General features: G+C 32.0%; 3 protein-coding genes and 1 long non-coding RNA gene across 4 annotated transcripts; all 4 read right to left on the bottom strand.

Annotated features, from left to right (window-relative positions):
* Positions 1–978: 978 nt before the first annotated feature.
* LOC145954686 (uncharacterized) lies at positions 979–5,029 on the bottom strand. The gene is made up of 6 exons (XM_083069371.1): positions 4,921–5,029; positions 4,758–4,822; positions 3,944–4,055; positions 1,693–1,833; positions 1,517–1,554; positions 979–1,230 (listed from the first exon to the last, which is right to left on the bottom strand). The coding sequence occupies exons 1-6, from the start codon at positions 5,027–5,029 to the stop codon at positions 1,117–1,119; spliced, it is 579 nt and encodes a 192-aa protein (XP_082925497.1). The 3' UTR covers positions 979–1,116.
* Positions 5,030–6,433: 1,404 nt separating this feature from the next.
* On the bottom strand, positions 6,434–7,352 carry LOC145955242 (uncharacterized). Its single transcript, XR_014431882.1, has 3 exons — positions 7,217–7,352; positions 6,610–6,728; positions 6,434–6,515 (listed from the first exon to the last, which is right to left on the bottom strand). It is a non-coding gene; the product is annotated as an uncharacterized LOC145955242 (long non-coding RNA).
* Positions 7,353–18,954: 11,602 nt separating this feature from the next.
* On the bottom strand, positions 18,955–20,803 carry LOC145954685 (uncharacterized). The gene is made up of 2 exons (XM_083069370.1): positions 20,267–20,803; positions 18,955–18,975 (listed from the first exon to the last, which is right to left on the bottom strand). Exons 1-2 carry the CDS (start codon positions 20,801–20,803, stop codon positions 18,955–18,957), a joined length of 558 nt encoding a protein of 185 aa, XP_082925496.1.
* Positions 20,804–20,884: 81 nt separating this feature from the next.
* On the bottom strand, positions 20,885–21,703 carry LOC145954684 (uncharacterized). Its single transcript, XM_083069368.1, has 2 exons — positions 21,328–21,703; positions 20,885–21,018 (listed from the first exon to the last, which is right to left on the bottom strand). The coding sequence occupies exons 1-2, from the start codon at positions 21,701–21,703 to the stop codon at positions 20,885–20,887; spliced, it is 510 nt and encodes a 169-aa protein (XP_082925494.1).
* Positions 21,704–22,594: the final 891 nt, after the last annotated feature.

Raw genomic sequence — 22,594 nt, 5'->3', positions numbered from 1 at the left:
TGCACGAACAATTAAGTTGTGGAAATATTAAATATCAAGACACAAATATCAACTGATTCCTAAAGTGTCTGTAAATATTGATAAGAATGCTCAACCTCCTTATGCAAGTAGTTATCATTCCATAACTGGTGTAGAAACTTTGAAGCTTTCTTTGGCTCAACGAGATTACATGCTACTATCTATAAATAAAAGAGAAGCACTTAAAGGTCATAACGTTCATATTGAATTTGAGTCCATTGACTTCCTTTATTCTTAGTTTTAGAAAAATGGAGGAATGTGTAATCATGAAATATCAGTTTAGCAATCTCCTTTATTAGATTTTGGAACATGTGAAGCATCATGGAGAACTCCCAATCTCTTGATAATAATTCATACTTCAGTTTCTCTTTGTCGCATGTTTCTCTGTTTTCTAATACACCATACCTTATTAGTCATACTCAAGTTGCAAACAATTTTTAAAAAATTGTTGTACCTTAAAAAATCAACTTATAAGGTGAAGATTACTTCTCACATATATATATATACTATTATAATCTTATTTATATAAGATGTGGAATATCCAACACATACCCCTCACATGAAGGACTAGACATCTCAAACGTTAAGTTTGTTAGACTGGACAATCGTATATGGTCCAATAGCCGCCCAATAATGGATGACACAATAGATCCAACAATAATCAATAATCACTAGAATATAAACTCTGATATGTTCTAATACCATCTTAAGATAGTAGTTAGGAATGTAACTCAACCTCACAAAACTAGCTTGTAAGAGAAAGATTACTCTCCACTTATACAAACTATTATGGTTTTATCCCTAGTCGACGTGTGATCTCCAACAAAGTTATACATTCATTTCTTAAATTTTCAAAAAATAAAAAATACACCAGTCAATTTTTCACTGCTTAAACTTTCACTTTTATGAAACGTACACTAAAATGTCACTAATAGTTTATTAGACTAGAATCTCAAAATGCCAACATGGGGTTAGTGCAGTGAACAATAACCCCAAAGCATCGGAAGTTAATTAAACTAGAATCTCAAATTGCCAACATCAATGAACCAAGATTGATAGATAGAATGGAATCATTAGCAAAACTAATTTTTGACAACTTCATTGACCAGAATATATCACCTTATCTGTGTCGAGAAAACTACTATCCTTTGACAGTAGCCTGAACATTCTGTAGGCATCCTTTCCATACCTTTTCAACATAATTGACTCAACCTGCAACATACAAGTCAACACCAAACCAGAAAATTCTACACTAGTAAAATATGAATATGTGTGTGTATATGTTTGTGTGTGGTTTAATGACCATGCACCGTAAGGGTAAAAAAATTTACACAGTCAACCAATAAGAAATCAAAATTGTACGACTTTTAAAGTAATTATTGTAAAAGTCAACAAAGTTACATTTATAGAGAATTATAATTGGATGACAATGTAAAACTATTTTACACTGTTAGTGCATGACTTGACTCATATATATATGATGTATCTATCATATAACCTCTTCATTTCGAGTCTGTTCAATAATTTTCTTCAAATCTGGAATAAAAAAGAGTTCTAAATTATAAACCATTATAGGAATCATAAACCAGAACTATGGAGGAGTAGTACAACATTTACAAATAAAAAAATAAAAATGGTGAATTTTTAAATCATAAGAATAGATATGAATTTTACCAATACTATATGAATCATCAATAATCGAAGAACCCGAACAACCCAACTGGCTAAGAGAGGCTCTAATACGATCTATGGTAAATGTTCGACCTATATCAGTCTTCATCACCTCTGTGGTAATTGTATCCAGTGACAAGGGAACTGAAACATAGGATAATATAGCACAAGTCAAGAGAGAATGATGAGATAACAGTTGTGTCGTGGTGGAGGTCTTTCAATTCTTTTATGATGAAATACAAAATTCATTATTGTTGAGATATAATCAAAGTCTTACATCAATAGAATAAGAAGAAAAATAAGAGTTTATACAGCACACTCATACTATATTATTCTATTGGTAAGAGACCTTTTGAATGATGATTAAAAGTAAAACCATGCTGATGTAAGTTCAAAGTGGACAATGTCTTATTAATGTGGAGAGATATGTGTGAATACCAAATCCACAACAAGATAATAATGTTCCTCTTGAATAAAATATATTCCTCATACAAATACAAACCCAATAACCCCATGAATTACAACAGAAAAATTGCAAAAGAGAAAGGAGGATAAGGCATCCTTCTTAGGGAAAGAACAAATCAGAGAACTAGATAGAGAATCAATGGAACAAGTTGGCTGCACAATCCAATATATCTTTACTCCAACGTCTTTCATGGTCTCCCTCTACCCTTTTTCATGACATAAAAAACCATCCTATTCCTATCTATTTTCCGTACTGGAGCCTTCAACTAGGAGTGGATTGATTATTAATAGGACACACCCAACTTTCACCAAAAATGCTAAATAAGGAATTCTCTAGTCCTATGGTTGTTTGAATGTAAATAAAGAGGAAGGAAATAAGGAGGAATGAGATAAATTGAAAATACCAAATTTTCATTACAAATTTTAGAGGAGAAATAGGAATTTTCTTATGAGTCTCATATTAAAGAATTTCCCTACCATAAAGTAGGGGACCTGTTGCATTTGATAATTTTGTTTCTCTTTCTAGAAAATTAAACAAATTATAACATAAAAAGAATAAATAATTTTAAGTTAAGAAAAAATAATATAGTAAAAACTTTAAATTTTTTAACTAAATTTATTTATTTTTATTTAGTATATTTTCAATCATCCTTACAAGTGGGAAGAAATTTCTTCACTTTTTCTCTTATTATATATCCAAAATAACATCTTTTCTATCTATTTCTTTTACTTCTATCTTTCTTATTTTTCTTCTCATTATTTCACTTATAATCCATACAGACCATAAAAAACCACAACAAAATAGTGTAATAACAGGTAAGGAACTGATTCTAACAAAGCATCATATATTACACATATCAAGGGAAAGAGCTGTATACATCATATGAACCAGAAATATGTCGGTATCTATTAAGTAATGCAGTCAAAATAAAAGACTTGACTAGTTTTGGATTTCTACAAAGGTTTATCAAGAAGAAAAGAAGCTTATTCAAAGAATGAGAAATTGGACAAAGGAGACTATGCTATTGTTAGGTCACCAATTGATACTTCCCTATGTTCCTCTTTAATTGTTGGTTCTTAAGTAAAATTGTCTTCTTACATTTCTTGGTTTGCGTATAGCAATCTTAATTGAATATTAAAAAGGAATGGAGATAGTAGAAGATTAACCACTGGGCATTGCACTTCACTTAGGAAAATCTCAGGACTTGGGGGACTATAAAATAAAATGTGGCAGCACAATCTAGTGCATATGCAAAATTTATAGCATTAGCTCAAGGTGAAGGTGGACAAGTTTGGTTAAAAATCATTCTCAAAGATTTGACGGTCAAGTGTGGATTGGACCAATGAGACTTTACCACAAGAAGTCTTGCAATAAAAGATAATATAACAAAGCACATTAAGGTTGACAGACACCTCATCAAAGAAAAATTGCAGTAGATTAATTTATATGTTGTGTGTCTAAACAAGTCAACTTACAGATATCATGTACTTACCAAAAGGAATGAGCATTCCAGCATTTTAGAATATTGTATCGGAGAATGCCTATTCACCATCTAGAGGTGGGGAACGTGGAAAAACTGCTTTAGTTATTTTATGAAATATTTTAACGAATTGTATCCCAAGAAGCAAGCTATTTGACTAGGATCTTTTACTTGGAAATCCTAAAAATCTGACATCGAACTCTAGTTTCTTTCCTTTTTTGTTAAGATAGTGGGTGTATATATCTAACCCATACGTATATCATCTTAATAAGAGTTTCCAAATTCATAAAGCAAGGAATGTGGTTCACCTGAATTCTGCATTTTCACTTTTTTCTCTACAGTTTTTGTTGCCTCCAATACTGCACGTAAGACAACAGCAGTTCCATCATCATGCTGAGTTCTAACATTCTCAATCAATACCTAGAATATGAATAGAATAATTAAGTGTAAGCTTCAAATAATAACATCCCAACAAAAGACTAAAAAATCATCTGAATCAATTAAACACGATAGCTTATAAATGGGACAACCATGAAAATTTTACCATCTTTTACTAATATGATTTAAAAGAAAACCAAAGAGCACAAAGACAGTAGTACAATCCATGTTGCCACATTTGTCACACAAGCAAAATAAAATATAGTAGCATCAACAAGGAAAAGTAAGTGACAAACTGCTTTACAGGAAGCACTACATTATGATCCAGTGATGTAATCTCTCAGGTATGAACTCATTTATTATGAACCTGCTCAAGAAGCTAAGCCTAACACTGTCAACATAATTATAATATATTTATTTAAATGTTCACCAAGAGAATAGGGGTCATAATTTTAATTTATACTGAATTACACATTATTATTTATTGGAATATTTCATCTTTGTGCACATCTAATCAGTGATAACGTACATTTTCAATCAATAAGTAATCTGTGTGATTTCAATCAATTCCAACTATCATTGGCCATGTAGTAAGCTTTTACGACTCTAAAGTTCAATTCCCTTTCTCAGTTAGTTAAATAAAAAAGAATATTTACTAAGAAATGTAAAAATTCAAAGGAAAAAGAAAGTAGACTGAGTAATAATAGCATAATATTCGGGTAAGAAATTTAATATAAAATCAACCTTATGCCTAAGATGACGCATAAACTCCTCAAAATTTGCACGCCAAAGAATTTGGTCCTCTTCTGCTGCACCAAATTTTGTATCCAACTTCAACAACTTATACTTGCATGAAAGATTTTGTTAACTAAAAACTACTAAATTGATCTGATCACATGAGTCTTACCAACATTTTCTTCAACACTATTCATTTGGGCATTATCTGAATTTTTTTCTTCATCAACATTCAATCCCATATCTGCAGTGAGTGAAAATCTGATTGCATCCCTAGGCATTGCCGCTTCTAGAACATATTGTTCTAATGTCTTTGGAGCTACAAATATCTATAAGGTACATATTATCAAAAGAAAGTGTGTTGAGAAAATCCATATCCAGGTTACAGGAGTGAACACTTCAACTTTAATAACAATGATAACATTGAATGATCATCAATTGTCCACTTTCTAGCACTTTTTTAACTGTAATAAGAAGCAATAATTGAAGGGTGTTTGCAAATTTAGAATTCAATAATTAACCAGTAAAGTAATATCACTGCTGACATTATCTTAACCTAACTTCCTTTCTATTTGATGTTACCATCAAATTGATCTCAAACTTGGATGATTAGTAAATAGCAGGGGCAATGCCTTGCTCATAAGTCAAAAAAAGAATAAGTAGAAGGCTAAGTTAATCTCAATATAAATAAATAAATAATAATAGTAGTAGTAGTAGCAATAATAGTAATATAATGGATAAATATAATAAGATGTAGTGAAAATTATGAAGTGAAGGAGGATAAGGAATCCTAAAAATTAAAAAAAGAAGAGATAACCAAAGGAACAAAGCTTCACAATCACTCAAAATAGTTGTTAGTGAAACCCCATTAGAAATTATCTTGTGCTTTACACTAGAATAGACACCAAATGCATCTTAACCCAAAACATTAATGAAAGATAATCCAAGTTATCCAACTACCTAAAGAAATTGACATGAGTGAACAATTAATTACCATGGCAGACTTGGCACCCCGCTTCCTAATTGTAGTTTCTTTAAATAAAGTAGAAACAACCGGCTCAGGGATAGGGCAGCGTTCGACAAATCGAGCTGTCAAAAGTTTACAGAGTAACTGTCGTACAACTTTAGAATCCACAAGATTTTTTGGAAGAAAAAGTACATGAGTTGAGATAGACTAATTTGAAAGGATTCATGATTTTTGGCATATAGATGATCTCAACCATGCGTTTAAATACAATACTTTCAACATATTAATTATAGCCAATTATATGTTAGATTAAATTGAGTGTACTGATGAAGTATAGGTCCAGTAATATGTTTCCCTTTAACATAATTTAGAAAGACTCGACAATTCTTTGACTGTATCATATCATTACCTCCACTTAAAACTAACTAACTCCTTTCCTTATGTACCACAAATTTAGCTAAGTTGTGTATGTTGTACCATTCCTATAACCCAACCCAAAGCAAACCACAACTAATACATGTACCTTAACCCACTCCAAAAATTATGATTAAACCACAAATAAATTATGATTAAATCACGTATGATTTAGTTGGTATGTTGCACAAGTCTTAAAAATAATATTTGTCAATTTGTGTAAAACAAACCATTTTTCAGAATTAAACTAATCCGTACTGGAAAAAAAATATTTAATATGTATCACGCATCATAACTAACCAACCTTTTCCTTGACTTGCTCTGTCAACCATTTGTTTCAGGGTAAGCCTGCCATCACGAAGTAATCCATCAAGAAGCTCCGCACACTGCAAAACCAAGTGGAAAACGCTATTAGCATTTTAAGCCATACATAAATCAAAAAGCTTGAAATGAGAAACATAAGGATCAGATCAAGCTAACTTCTTCATCAAGCCTTTGCGACACAGTCTCCAAGAATTTGGGAAATCTCAATCGGTGGATTATGTTATCAAACAATGCCACGTACTGTGTTCTAACTTTCAAATTGTTTACATCATCATCTACATTTACAATTATTCAGAACATCGAGTCATTTTATCAACCAATGAAGCTGTATTTCATCACAAACATTACATTAATCTATAAAAAATGATGCTCATTACAAATAGATAATTATAAAAGAAATAATACAAAAAAGGAAATTAGAGAAAATATTATTAGGCTTAAATACATTTTTAGTCTTTTAAATTTAAAATTGATCTCTTTAGTCTCTGTACTATCAAAAAATCATGTTTTAGGACAACTAGAAACATTACCAACATGAAAAATTGAGATGGTTATAGAGTGTCAATTGAGTTTAACATAATGTTTTCGCTAGTACAGATATTGATAAGTTAATATTGTGCAACAAATTCAATAGTATATGAGATTTATTTGACAAATACACTACCAGCATGGACTAAAAAAATCCATTTTAAATTTGAGAAACAAAAACAAATTTACATAAGGGACTAAATACAGGTTTAGGCCATAATAGTACTAGTAATACCATCAGGAACAAATGGTTAGGCATAGTTTTGTTGAACCAAAACGAGTAAAGAGTTCTTGACTTGCTCCTTAGTAAGTTCCATGTAGTGAATCAACTGATCCAACGTAAGGGGTCCATGGTTAAATAGGTTTTCGCATACTTTCTACACACACATGAAAAAACTGAATGTTAATGAACTGAATTGAATTAAAATCTGTGAAGAGAGAAAAATGAGTTACATACAGAGACGACATTGCCGAAGTGGTTGTTGATGAGGTGAACGGCGAATTTGATGTCGTACTGTGTCACCATTTTCTTCAGAGAGAAAACGGCGAAGAAGCCTGTGAAAGAGAAAGATGGGTAAAAATAAAAGAGGATTAAATGTGTGTTTTTTCTTTGGTATTTGGAAACAACATTTATGACGTAAGGAGCACGTTAGAAGGTGAATGAATTGAAGCAAGGGAAATATAATGTAGAGTAGAATAAGAGAGAAAATGAGTATACCTGAAATTGACAAAGGAGAATGGAGCGCAACAGGGACGGAGACATGAAAACGGCGGCGGCGTTAACGAGAAGTAACGAGAGAACCGGTGACTAAGCTGGGTGAATAAAAATTCCTCAACTGCTGTTATCTATTAACTAGTAGGTGACACTTCATCATGCCTTTATTAAAAATAAAATAAAAATAAAAATAAAATAAGAAAAATATATTAAATTAATTGGTATTATAATTAATTTATTAATTTTAAATTCTTAAATTTAATTAAAAAATATTTTTTTTAATTTTTTAAAATAAAAGGGTATAATGATTAAAAAAAGTAAAGATTAAAGTGGTTAGTCAAAAATATATTCTTTTTATAGATTAGTATAGATAATAATATAAAGGGAAAAAAGAACATCTTTTCCTCCAAAAGTTCCAACATTGCCCACATGATATATATTGAATACATCATATGATATATATTGAATATCAAGTTGATCTTAATTTTATTAGAAAGATAATATCATTATCTCTAATTTTTATGTTAATTTTAAGAGCTAATTATGTCATTCAAAAAAATACAAAATTCTAATGTTTTAACCTAAACTTAACAATTTGATTTTTATTTACTAATTTGATCATAATTTGAGTTCTAGACCTCTTTTTTAAGTAATTCCAATGACATTTGAAATCTAACATCTAAAGCTACAACTTTTATAAATATTATAAAACCTAATTATTTCATTTAAGTCTATTTGAAAGGCTTATAACATACACATATTTCATTTCACACATAAAATAAGAGATTTATCTTTTAACTCACATAACTTGTTTAACATTTTTATGTGATTTTGGAGTGTAAGCTATAACTCTAAATGTCTACTTTGTAATTCAATAATTAAAATTCAATTTTATTAATCGGGATATCAGATAAATACCAAGGTATGTTCATACTAGAATTTTTAGAATCTGACACAACTTATATCCAAACTCTCTCTCTCAATCCAACCGGTAAAAATCATGATTAAAGCTTAATATTAATCTATTATATCATCAATTATTCAAATCCAACATCAATTTCATGTTCTAATTACATATTTCTATTAACTACTCACGCAATAACCATTTAGGGTTTCCACGAAACCCACAAACAATCTAAACTTTACAATTATAAGTTCAATCATGAAATGGGAGACATATACAACTACATAATAACAAATAGAACAATAAAAAAATCCTATAAAAGACAAAAAAAACACAATGCAATCAATTGGGAAAACCCTTTTCATTCAATACAAGAAATAGAGAAGGGATTAGGGTCAATCCCACTACTCAACATACATTCCATGACCAAAGTGAGACTACTCACTCCCCTCTTACCTCGATGGATGCCTGATGAAAGGCATAAATCTCCGAGATGTTCTCCTATGAGCTTTGTCTTTCCTTCCTATTCACCATAGGCAACACACACGAGTTAATCATAATATAAAGTGAGGTAACCCTAACTCTACTATCACATTTATAATTTATCAAAATCAATTAAATATGTCTTTGAAATAATAGATAATAAACTATTAATAATATAAAGGGAAGAAGCTCCACAAAAACTTCCTTCCTCCCAAAAGTTCCAACATTCTCTGTAACATTAACTACCCCCGCATTATAACACATAATATATTGAATAATTGAATAGAGGAATGATCCGTTTACTCCAAGAGTAAGTCTACTTATACTTACTCTATTCAATAACTCATACTCTATATCAAATCTCAACGATCCAACTAAAGTATGAAATGGTTTTCAAATTTTTTAAAAATTTGCAAATTTGATCTGTGTATTAAGAACTTTAAATTCAATGATTGGATCGTTGAGATTTGATATAGATCATGAGTTATTGAATGGATCCCTCCTGAATTGAATAACCTCAAATACAATAGATAAATTCAAAATCATACAGGTAGAATGAATTACATTTATCATAAATATTAAATTATGAAGGAACTAAAATTAAACCACTTTAGCAACTTCATCACTGTCATACATGAAGTCCTTAGATGTCATTATCATTAGGACATCTCAAATCATTAACAATTAACTTACATCATAACCTATTAACAATTATTTTCTACCATATTTCATAATTCATTATTCCAAAATATTGATATAAATATGTCAAATCATTCATAAAATCAAACATTTAAAAGATAAAGGTATTCATCATCCTTCTTACAAACTACATTTTCACAACTTAACCTTCTAATACATGGTGTGATCCAAATGTCCCATCTAAATATATATATATATATATATATATATATATATATATATAATTAAGTTGATTTTAATTTTATTAGAAAGAGATAACCACAAGGATTAGTTTAGTGGTTGGGTGGGGAAGGGTTGGGATAGTTAGAAACACGAGGACTTATGTTCAATTCTCATGTGACCATTTTTGTAATCTTTCATATCCTTACCAAAAGAATTTTATTAGAAAGATAAGACAATTATCTCTAATTCCTATCACGTTTCAACCTAAACTTGACAATTTGACCTCCATTCACTAATTTGATCATAATTTTAGTTCTATACCTCCTTTTTAAGTGATTCTAATGTTATTTGAAATCTAACATCTAAAGCTACAACTTTTATATAGATTATAAAACTTAATTTGTCATTTAAGTCTATTTGAAAGACTTACAACATACACATATTTCATTTTGCCTACAAAATAAAAGGTTTATCTTTTAACTCACATAAATTGCTTAACATTTTTAAGTGATTTTTGATTCTAAATTATATCTCTAAATGTCTATTTTCTAACTCAACAATCAGAACTCAATTTCATTAGTTAATAAATTAGATAAATACCAATGTATGTTTATACTAGAATTTTCAGAATCTGACACAACTCATGTCAAACTCTCTCTTCCAATCCAATCCGTAAAAATCACAATTAAAGCTTACTACTACTCTATTATATCAACAATTATTCAAATCGAACATCAATTTCATGTTCTAATTACATATTCCTATTAACTACTCACACAATAACCATTTAGGGTTTCCACAGGAACCCACAAATAATCTAAACTTTACAATTATAGGTCCAATCATGAAATGGGAGACATATACAACTATACAATATCAAATAGAACAACAAAAAGTCCTATAGAAGACAAAAAAAAACACAATGCAATTCATTGGAAAAACCCCCTTCATACAATACAAGAAATAGAGAAAGGATTGGAGTCAATAACATTACTCAACATATAACCCACGACCAAAGTGAGACTACTCACTTCCTTCTTACCTCGATGAAAGCTTGATGAAATACATGAATCTCCGAGATGTTCTCCTATGAGTTCTGTCTCTTCTTCCTATTCTCCATAGGCAACACACACAAGTTAATGATAATGTAAAGTGAAGTAACCCTAACTCTACCATGACATTTATAATTTATCAAAAAAAATTAAATATATCTTTGAAATAATAGATAATAAACTATTATCTTAAAATATCTCTCAAAATATATTATTATCCTAATTAATTATTTCTCACTATTTTGAAAATAAGTAAATAATAACTATTATTATTTCAAAATATCACTCAGAATATAATACTAACCCAATTAATCCATTCAAAATATTATATATAAATACACAAGATAATATCTCTTCAAACAAATAATTTCAAGATCTTTATTTTCCTTTAAATATATAAGACAATATCTTTTCAAATAAATAATTTTAAAGTCTTTATTTTTCTTTAAATACATAGGAAAATATCTCTTCAAATAATATAATTTTAAAATCTTTATTTTTCTTATCTTAAAACATTCTTATTTTTAAAATCTATAAAATAATCAAGTCATAATATCTAATCAAAATATGTTAGATAAAATATAATAATATACCTAATAATAACAAATAACTTTATAAATCTTTCTTTAATTAATAAAAGTAATCATAGCCATTTAAAAAAATCTTTAATATAATTATAAAACCTATTTATTTAATTAAAATATCCTATTAATAATTTAGAAAACTTGAGATGTTACAATCTCTCATCCAAAACTTTTTCAAAATATTTTTTTATATATAAAAATGTTAATAATAAAAATAAAATAAAGTAATATAAAACATATTATATGAAAATGTGTACCAAAATGAAAGAAAAAATTAGTAAATAAATTGCTACTAAATATAAACTACAAAAATAAATATATAAAAAATATCAAAAATGAAAGAAAAAGAATCATTATATATCAAAATAAATAAATAAAATAATTTAATTAAAATATTTTAATAGTTTCAAATAATTACTCATATAAGCACCAATGCACTCCCTTAGGGTTTCCCGTAGGAACTCATAGAAGTATCAAATTTCACAATCATAGCCTAAATAAAGTTTCTATTCATACACGCATATTAGTTAAGTAATTGGAATATACAAAAAAAATATGACATACAACAAACACAGGATTGGGGACCAATCCCACTACCCAGCATACAATCCCACACCCAGAGCGAGGTGTCTCACTCTCCCCTTACCTCGATAAGCAGGAGCCGAATCTTGTTAGTCGCCCCTCTAGGTTCCTTTTCGTCTTCAGAGAGGAAGGAGGAAAAATATTAGAAAATGAAAAAAAAATGAGTTTTAGAGAGTGCAAAACGCTCTATTTATAGGCATCAGGCCGCGGGCAGAACGACCCGTTCCGAATCCAGAATGGCCCGTTCTGGGCACATAGAACATGTACAAAAGCGTCTCCCAGAACAACCTGTTCCAAAAATAGAACAGCCCGTTCCAAAAACAGAACGACCCATTCTGAGTAAAAACCTTGTTCTTTAAAACCATGGAACGGCCTGTTCCGGAGCTATGAAAATCCAGAATTGCTAATTAATAAATAAATAAATAACATATATATATATATATATATCAAATTAAAATAAAATATCAATATAATTTAAAACATGATTTTCTTCAAATAATAATTATAAAAAAATATCATAATTAATAATATTATACAAAAATAATTTTCATAAATGATTATTATTAAAAACCTTTAAAAATTTAATCAAACCCATTTAATTAATCAAAATAATAAGGAAATAATTTTCATCAATACAAAAATAAATAATAATTATTCGTAGTATTAGTAGAAAAATTTAGGGTGTTACAATTACAACATACATCTTTTCAATTCATAATAAATTAACACACATCATATAAACAACTACAACAACACACAACATATTCAACACATGATAACAACTCATACCACATGTTTGAACTCCTTTTCATCATTACAACATATTATAACTTTTCATAGCAAAATAGAGCCACGCCCGGCGAAGCTACAGAAAGATGATGGAGAACTAGATGCTGATGCATCTCGTTATAGAAGTTTGATTGGAAGCTTACTATATTCAACGGCCACACGACCAGACATAATGTATGTTGTAAGCCTTTTATAAAGGTTTATGCAAAAACCAAGCCAAATTCACTTTGGAGCAGCTAAAAGAATTCTAAGATACCTACAAGGCACGAAGGAGTTTGGTATTTGGTACAAAACAATGACCAACTCAAGTTTGCTCGGATACACCGATAGTGATTGGGCAGGATCGGTAGATGACATGAAGAGAACCTCTGGTTATGCCTTGTCACTTGGATCCGGAATATTTTCTTGGGCATAAAAAAAGCAAGCAATAGTTGCACAATCAACTGTAGAGGCAGAATATGTTGCAGCGGCTGAAGCTACAAGTCAAGCAATTTGGCTATTAAGAATACTTGCAGAAATGGGACAACAACAAGATGGGCCTACTACAATCTACTGCGACAATAAATCAACAATCGCAATGACAAAAAATCCAGTACATCACAGTAGGACAAAACACATTGCAATTAAATATCACTTCATCAGAGAAGCAAAAACAACTAAAGAAATCAAGATGGAGTATTGCAAGACCGAAGAGCAAGTTGCTGACATATTCACAAAGGCACTACCGAGAGCAAGATTCGAACAGTTTCGCACTATGATAGGAGTTAGAGAAATTTGTATCAAGGAGGAGAGTTAAAATATGATACAAACTTATAGAATAATCTAGATTATTATAGAAAAATACATAGGTATGTTAGTAATTACTAGATACAAATTCTAGAATCATGTAGATAATTATATATAGATAGAAAACTCTAGAAATAGATATCTCTAGAGTTTTCTACATAAAACATGAATGATGTCTTGAGGCCTATAAATAGGCCATGTACTCAACATTTGTACCAAGCAACAAGTAAGCCATTTCGACTACTCAAATCTATTCCAACTATTCCTCTAAACTAGTTTTCCTCTCAACTAAGCCTATCATTATAAATTTGTCTCCCCATTCTTTCTACCAATCACATAAGCTTTTACTATTTGATAATTCATAAACTAAAAATTGTTTATCGTTCTCTCATTGTAGGGACTCTACCTTCATTCCCATCGAAGCGACGCTGGAGGAAACGAGGAAGCAGCAGAAGCGAGAGGAGGCGCTCCACGCCGCCAGCCTCCGAGTCCTCCGCCGCCCGCCGTGGACCCCCCACATGTCCACCGACGAGCTTCATGACAGCGAAACGCAGGCTTTTCTGATTTGGCGCCACAGCTTAGCGAGGTTAGTTCTCTGCAATCTGATTGTTAGGGTTTAGGTTCTTCAATGAACGCGCGCTTAGGGACTAGCTTGACGATTGCCTATGTGATTTTTGTCGTGTTTAATATGTCTGACATTAATTGAGGGGCTAGTTTGACTGTTTGCTCAAGTAAAGGATTTGTGGATGGGTTTAGTTTATGTTGGTGGTGTGGTGGTGTTTCAGGCTTGAGGAGAATAAGAAGCTTGTACTTACTCCGTTTGAGAAGAATCTTGACATTTGGAGACAGCTCTGGCGGGTTGTTGAGCGAAGTGATCTGGTAAGTTGGTTTCATCTTTGAAGTTATATAGGTTGATAAAGGTTTTGATTTTAAAAAAATTGGTTGTTGTCTTTTTAAGTTACTACAATTCTCTTATATTAGTTATTGGGACTGAAATCAGTGAAGATACGGGCGTGGTTCTCCTTTTGATGAATATGATTGCCAAGCAACTGCATCTACTTACCCATGCTATATTTCTCAGGGTAGATTGTAGATTTGTCTTTCATGTTGTTGAAGCAAATATGCTTCTATTCTTTCACGGTCTTGTTTTTCTTACTGTGAGTTCAGTCTCACTTCCCTAGAGTCATTTACCGGAAAAAAAAATGCAGTATTTCGTAATGTTTAAATATAATGGAGCTCCCCTTTTCCATTTTAGATGGTTGTTACTAGTATGTTGATAGATACAGAAACAATTCCATAATACTGTGCAATTTTTTGTTATTATTTCCTGTTTCACTGTATTGATCACATTGATTAGATTATTAGCTGCCCTTTTTTAATTTGGCTTGTTATTCAAATAAAAATAAAGGAAAAAGGCCAAACAAGTTGGACCTGCATCATTAGCTGCAAACTGAAAAGTGATACTAATCCTAAAAACAATGTTATTTTTCAACTTTGAGATGCTCTAGTAGAGAACTTGGGATCATGGATAGTTGCATACTCTTTACTCCTCCCCAGATGTACATTCATTCTTTTCACCTTGTCAATATTTTCTGTAATTTAAAAGGCTTGTATGTTACGTAAAAATTTGGATAATTAATATTTTTTTTATCAGTAATGGTTTTGTATGCAATCATATAGAAATATCCGCAAGGTAGTTTTTTATTTTTTATTTTTATCTAATATTTGTTGTGTTCTTTTCTTAAGTGCATGAAATCTTAAAGTTGATGATCTTCTCATGCTTTTTTACCAGCTTGTTATGGTTGTTGATTCGCGAGATCCACTGTTCTATCGATGTCCAGACCTTGAGGTGAGATGACTTTCTTTCTTCCATAACAAAATGCTAACTTGACAACTCTAGAGATGGTTAGGTTTGTGGCAACTCTAGAGATCCGTAGGTAACTTATCTATGGAAATTTTCGTAGATAAATTCATCCGTAGATAAATTCTATATCCGTAGATAAAATCCGTAGATAACGTTATCTACAACCTTATTACCTATGGATTTTTTTCCATAGATAATTATCAGTTATCTACGGATTTTCATCATTATCTACGGATTTTTTCCGTAGATAATGCTGATTTTTCTTGTAGTGATTGATTTGTCGAGAGTTTACAATTAATGGAGTTTCTGGAATCTATAGTTGTAGCGATAGAATCCAAGGAGGTTGTTTTTGAGAATTGGAGTTTTGGTATCCTTGATGAGAGATTGAAATGTTGGTAATTCCCTTGAGTGTTGGTGCTGACATGTTAACCGTTTATGGTTTAGGTAGCATGTGAGTTTTATTTTCTAAGTCTGTTGTGCTAAATATGTGAGTTGTTTTGGTTTAGGATTGTAGTGGGAAGCTTGAATATGAAGTTGAGGTGTGAGTTTGGAAGGGTTGAGGTATTTTTGTGGCCTTAGATATATTGATACACTATTGCTGTTTGGTGTAGAGGATATTTTCGCTGCAGTTTTGTTGTGCCAGTATGAGTACCGTATTGACAGATTTAGATTTTATGGTCTTCACAAAAGGTGTAGCCTTAGACGTTATCTTTCCAATGGAACTAGAATCAGGTAAAACGGAGGTCTATAACTCCAGTTATAGCTACTTTGGTGATTAAAGGTCTAGCTGTAAGTGCTGAACATATCTGCTGCGGTTTTTTAAATTTTTAGGTAAGAAGGTGATCTTTTCAGAATCTTATGTCTTCATACGAGTTGTATCTTATTCTCTTAGATTTCTTTTGAGATAGGTTTGAGATCATTTGGATGAGTATAACTCTCTAGGTATCATTTTCTTTGATTGTTGTTGAAGGGATATGTATTGTGTCATATGATATTTTTGAATCGTTAGGCAATGCAAGGATAAAAATTGATTTTTATCATGATTCTGAGATGTTAGGTGGATTGAGAGGTTTTTTAAGGTTCTATGATGTTATTTGGTAAAGTTGGTTCATGTACATGCTATATGGAGTAAATGGTGATTGATTCGTACATGCTTAGGAATGATATATATCGATTGTTTGAAGTAGGTATTCTAATATGATTTGATATGCATGTATGTTGATACGAGGATAGATGACCTTATGGATTATTTAGTGGTTGTTTGTGTGTTTAGTAAGATTGACCTTAGGGAGTGATATCATCATATTGGAGTTGAGGATGAGGATATATCCAAGATAGCTTTATACTAAGTTATCTAAGTATGATTTTTGATTGTATGACGTGGGTTTTCTAGGTCTAGTAATTTCTAGCGGAGGTATAACATAGATCTATCTAAGGTAAAAGTTATGGTTAAGTGGGAGATACTTAAGTCAGTTAGTGAGGATTATGAGTTTTCTTGGGTTAGTTGATTAATATAGGAGGTTCATTGGGAAATTTTATAAGATAGTCCTACCCTTAACTAGATTGACTAGTGTTAATATTACTGGATTTTAGTAAGCCTTTCGTGGTATATAGTGATGCTTCTAAAGATGGATTTTGATGGAGTGTTGATGCAAGAAGGAAACGTAGTAGCTTATGTTTTAGGCAATTGAAAATTTATGAGAGGAATTACCTTACCCATGATCTTGGGTTAGCGGTTATGATATTTACATGAAGATTCGGAGACATTACCTACATGATTCTAAGCTTGAGGTATTTAGTGATCATAAGAGCCTTAAATATCTTTTGACCAAAGGAGTTGATTATGAGAAAAAGGAAATAGTTGAAGTTTCTTAAGGAGTAGGATTTTAATCTTAGTTGTTATCTAGGTAAAGCCAATATGGTGGTTGATGTTTTGAGTAAAATGACCATTCCCATATCTTCTTTGATGATTTAAAAGTCAAATTTGATTAAAGAGGTTAGAGACTTAAGTGTCATGTGTGAGCTCACCCTTAAAAGCATTGGATTGAGTCTGTTGAAAGTGACTAGTGAATTAATGGATGAGATTAGAGCAGCCTAGGAGTTAGATCTTGTCTTAGTAAACCAAGTGCAAAGGTTTGGTAGGGGTGTAGATAGCCCTTTACGAGTGGAAGTTGATGGTGTTTTGGGGTTCAAGGATAGAATTTATGTACCTAGTAATCCTGAATTAAGGGAGATGATCTTAGAGAAAGGACAAGAGAGTACTCTTAGTATTCATTTAGGAGCTACTAAGATGTATCAGAGTGGCGCAGCAGAAGCGTGGTGGCCTAAGGTGAAGAGAGGAGTAGAGGAAGTTTGTGTACTCATGTTTACTATGGTATAAGTCTAAGATAGAACATCAGAAGCCTTTTAGGACTTTTGTAGCCTTTAATGTCCCTATTTGGAGGTGAGATGATGCATCTAGACTTTGTTGTGGGTTTGCCTAGGATGTTTAGGAAGAATCTTGAGTTTTAATGAAGGAGTAATAGTCGAACCTCTTCATTTCAGAAATTCGAGGACGAATTTCTTAAAAGGGGGGAAGTATTGTAACACCCCAGTTTTCAAAAAGGTTATTATTATTATTATTATTATTTTTATTATTATATGGTATTTGGTCATAATTATTTTAATAATTATAGAGAAATATTATTTTGTACGTTTTAAATAATTATTGTTTAGGACAATTATTTTGTAAGTATTAAATAAGTATTTTTATTAGCATTTTTGAATAAATATTTATATGTTTTAAGAGAAGGTTGATTTTATATGATATTTTGTTATTGAAATTATATTATTATATTTTGGGTAAGAAATATATTATTATTATAGAGGAAAAATATTTTATAATATACATGTATTTATTTTATTTAATTATTTTGAGGAAAAAGAGAAGTGGGTTAGAAAAAAAGGAAAATGGGTTGGGTTGACCCAGTCCAATGGATTAATTTTAAGAAAGGAGTCAGGTAGTGTTAACCCTATCTGCCTCATTTGCGTTCTGAGAGGTTAGGGAAAAAAAGGAGAAATAAAGAGCTCTAAGGAAGAGTACTGAGGAACGATCTTAGATCATACCAAGACCATTCATCTTCTGCGCATCCAGGTAAGGGGGGAGTGAGAAACCTTACTTTGGGTGTGGGAATGTATGTTGGGTAGTGAGATTGGCCTCCAATCTTGTGTTTGTTGTATGCTCATGTATGAGGGGTTTTCCCCAATTGTATCTGTTTCATCTATTATTCCTCTTGTATGTAATTAATTGTATAAATTACTTGAATAAATGATTAACTTTAGTTTTAAAATTGTAATTGTATGATTTGAGATTTCTATGGGTCTCTACGGGAAACCTATGAGAAAACAGGCAAAGTATGAATGTTTTCTGTTTTGCCTTCTAATTGCTTTGTTGTGTTCCTTATTGGATGTGATGCATGAGTATGTGGTTAATTTTGAAAATGAATATGTTTTTATATGCATTAGAGTGCTCTGTGGGTTCCTACAGGAAACCCTATGAGAAAACGAGCAAAATATGAATGTTTTCTATTTTTCCTTCTGATTACTTTGTTGTGTTCCTTAATGTTTTCAAAGTGTAAATATGTGTTTAATTTCACAAATAGATGAGTTTTAATATGGATTAAAGTGTTCTGTGAGAATTGTGAATATAATGTGATAATGTGATAATGTGAATATGATGATGAAATATGATGATGGAATATGAGGATGAAATGTGATGATGAAATGTGATGATGAAATGTGATGATAATAATGTGATATGAGAATGCATACAGTCTTAATTGACATGTATCATGTGCATAAATGTTTTTAAGGGTACGATATGAAATACACCGCCAGAGAAGGCACCCTAGTGTAAAAGCTTTGGGGATTAGTCCTTGGGGATAGCTCGGTTTGGAAGTCCCAGTCTCGCCCATTGTGTGCATGGGATGTATCTTGCACGACTTAGATATCTCGACGAGACTCTGGTAGTATGTCCTTCTAGTGAGAGTGCGCAGAGGGTGTGACCCGACATGTGCTTCTAGACTACTCTTCGTGTATTGCTAGCAGCAATATGCCATGTGATGTTTTACTGGCGCCACATGCATGATAAAATGTAGTCTGTGTCCATCCATGTGCATTTTAATGTTATATGATAAATTGATATTTTTATGTCTTGAATGAGTGAGATGTGATATTATTACTAATTGATCTGTGTTATATATGTTTTGTTTGTGTTTGGCTATCCGGTGTATATTCCTACACTGTGAGCCAGAGTGAGATGTTTCTCACTCCTTTTTCTTGTGTCGTTTTTCCTTGACTGTCTTACATGTGATTATCAGCATGAGGCTGAGGATGTTGGTGATGAAGCTTAGACTTCTATTTTGGGATTTGCTCTGGTAGGACATGTGACATCGGGGCGTAGATAGGATTAGATTAGTATGTTGTTTCTGTTAAATTATTTTGAAAATCTTATCCTTATTTCTTTTGTGATTATGTTATTTGTTTAAGTTATGAATGTGGTGCTCTCTATCTGAACATGTTTGGTATTTAAAAAAAAATGAAAGACTGTGTTATTTAAATTTTATTATTTGTATTATGATATGCGGGGTAGAGGGTGTCACAGTGACAATAAGAACAATTTTTTACACGATTATGTTGTTCTCTAATATCCATCTCTGTTCTAATCCTGCTGGACTTTGGCCTACCCTTGGAAGTCCTCTTGAGTTCTGGATTTGGCCACATAGTTAGACCAGTGTAAGTAGGCCAATAATCTTCATGTCGGAGCTCTCCAAACTGTCCTTCGTATACCTTTGCAACTTGTTGTAAGGTATAAATGGGAGATATGTAGGTTTGATAGTTGTGACGTGCATGTAAGCATGAAGCGAGTACATGCGAGCAAGGGATATGAACTTTCTGGAACTTGCCACAATCACACCATATTTCATCTAGCCTTACTGTGAATCTTCCAGCGGGTCGAACTTCTCTCGGATGTTGCATTTCTTCCACTAGAAATCTAGTGCTTGATCTGTCAAAGGTGATAACTCTATGAGTATTTGCCTTGGACTGTACATCTTGAATAGTTTTACTTGCAATTTTCAAGTAGACATGTCCAGCATTAATCATTGCATCTACTTCCCTGCCCTTTTGAATGAAAAACTTGTTGCAACGAGTGTGTGTGGCCATTACCATGGAACAAATTGGCAGATTTCGTGTTTTCTTCAATACAAAATTAATAGACTCGGCTAGGTTTGTTGTCATGTGTCCCTAACGTCGTCCATTGTCCCATGCTAATGTGCATTTTTCCCTAGGAATGTTGTCTAACCATTGGGCTGCTTCAACATTAGTATATCTTACTATGTTGTAATAGTAAAAGAATCTAGGTTCAGTCATCCCATAAGCTGAAAAAAATAATAATTAAATAATGAAAACTAATTATTAAATTTTTTTAAAAAAGTAATGATAAAATTACCCATGTTGACGACATCTTTCTTCAGTTCTGCATTTTTGAATCGTCTCATGAAGTTTTGTGCAATGTGTCGAATACAATAGACATGGACAAAATTATTTTTTGTCCAACCACTTCCATTTCTTGAGTATGCACTTCGAATAGCCTCATGACAATCAGAAATTAGGCACAACCCTCTTGCGGTATTACATATCGCCTTAAGTTCTTAAGAAAAAAAAAAACCATGCATCGCTAGTTTCACCTTCAACAACAGCAAATGCAATAGGAATTATGTTGTTGCGACCATCTTGCGCAACTACGACCAATAACGTACCTTTGTATTTGCAACATAAAAAGGTTCCATCAACTTGAACAATTGGTTTGCAGAAGGCAAAACCATCAATGCATGGTTTAAAGGTCCAAAATAACCTTTTGAATATAACATTCCCCTCTTCCAATAAGCCACCTTGGTAAGCCGGTTGCGTATTAAAGTTCCAAATAAAGCCTGAAACATACATTTGCATTGCTTGCAACATACCTGGTAACTTGTTAGACGACTCCTCCCAGTTTCCAAAGATGTTTTCAATGGCATGTTGCTTGGCCAGCCATCCCTTTTTGTAACTAATTGTATAACCCATGGTCAACTTGATGTAGGCTATGATGGTATGTATTAGCCTCAATAATTTCACGAATGGTTTGAGAAATCATTTGTGATCCCAATTTATTATGATCTTGGGAGATGAGTGAAGAAACACATGTGTGAGGGCCTTTAAGGATCATGATTTCCCAATATTGTTCTCTAGTGCGTAATATAACACGACATCTCCATTCACAATCGTGGTAAACGCATTCCACAAGAAGCCTAGTAGTGTTTGAGTGCTTAACCTTGTAAGTGCAATGGTTGACAATGTGAAATCTGTTAATGGAATCTTGTACTTGTTCTTTTGTTTGGAAGCGTTGGCCAACAAAGAGTGTTCCAGGTGGATACACAACCATTTCACGTTGTTGGATTTCACTGGGAAAGTCTAAAAAGTGTTGAGGTGGGTTGTATATGGCTACTGGTTCTAATGGTGGATTATTTGGAACTGGAAGGATTTCTTCTTCATCATCATCTTGATGTTCAAAGAGAATTTCATCTTCGTCTTCGTCATCATCTTGATTATTTGGAACTGGAAGGATTTCTTCATCATCATCATCTTGAGGAGGAGGAGGAGGAGGAGGAGGAGGAGAAGAAGAAGAAGAAGAAGAAGAAAAAGAAGAAGAATTTGCCAAGATTCTATGGGGCTTATAATCCTGACGGAGCTGCTGACTGGATTTTCGAGGTTGAAAAGATATTCCAAGTTTTGGGATGTCCTTTGGTGCAGAAGGTGACTTTGGTTGCCTTGATACAAAATTTCGTGGCAATAATTCCCAGCCATATTTGCCTCTTCCATTAACTTCCAATGAGTTTGGACCTATAATTCAACCTGTAGCAGTGCTGGATGCTTGTATGATGCAGCAAAATAATGGTTTAATTCCTCAAATATTAG

This window comes from Cajanus cajan, chromosome 2 (assembly GCF_000230855.2).
Source record: "Cajanus cajan strain Asha chromosome 2, NIPB_CcT2T_4, whole genome shotgun sequence".
Taxonomy (NCBI): Eukaryota; Viridiplantae; Streptophyta; class Magnoliopsida; order Fabales; family Fabaceae; genus Cajanus; species Cajanus cajan.
This window is presented reverse-complemented; position numbering and strand designations above follow the sequence as displayed.

Bases quoted from the DNA above. Each gene is read 5' to 3' on its own strand.
- LOC145954686 (XM_083069371.1), bottom strand. From the start codon at position 5,029: ATGCCTAGGGATGCAATCAGATTTTCACTCACTGCAGATATGGGATTG. The intron at 1,555-1,692 runs GTAAAATTCATA...TTTTTATTCCAG, and splicing joins TGATGATTCATATAGTATTG to ATTTGAAGAAAATTATTGAA. The intron at 1,231-1,516 runs GTTATATGATAG...TGTATGTTGCAG, and splicing joins AACAGACTCGAAATGAAGAG to GTTGAGTCAATTATGTTGAA.
- LOC145954685 (XM_083069370.1), bottom strand. From the start codon at position 20,803: ATGGCCACACACACTCGTTGCAACAAGTTTTTCATTCAAAAGGGCAGG. The intron at 18,976-20,266 runs GTAAAAAATTGT...GTTTTCTCATAG, and splicing joins TTAGAGAACAACATAATCGT to GTTTCCCGTAGAGACCCATA.
- LOC145954684 (XM_083069368.1), bottom strand. From the start codon at position 21,703: ATGGGTTATACAATTAGTTACAAAAAGGGATGGCTGGCCAAGCAACAT. The intron at 21,019-21,327 runs GTGAAACTAGCG...TATTTTTTTCAG, and splicing joins TGCATTTGCTGTTGTTGAAG to CTTATGGGATGACTGAACCT.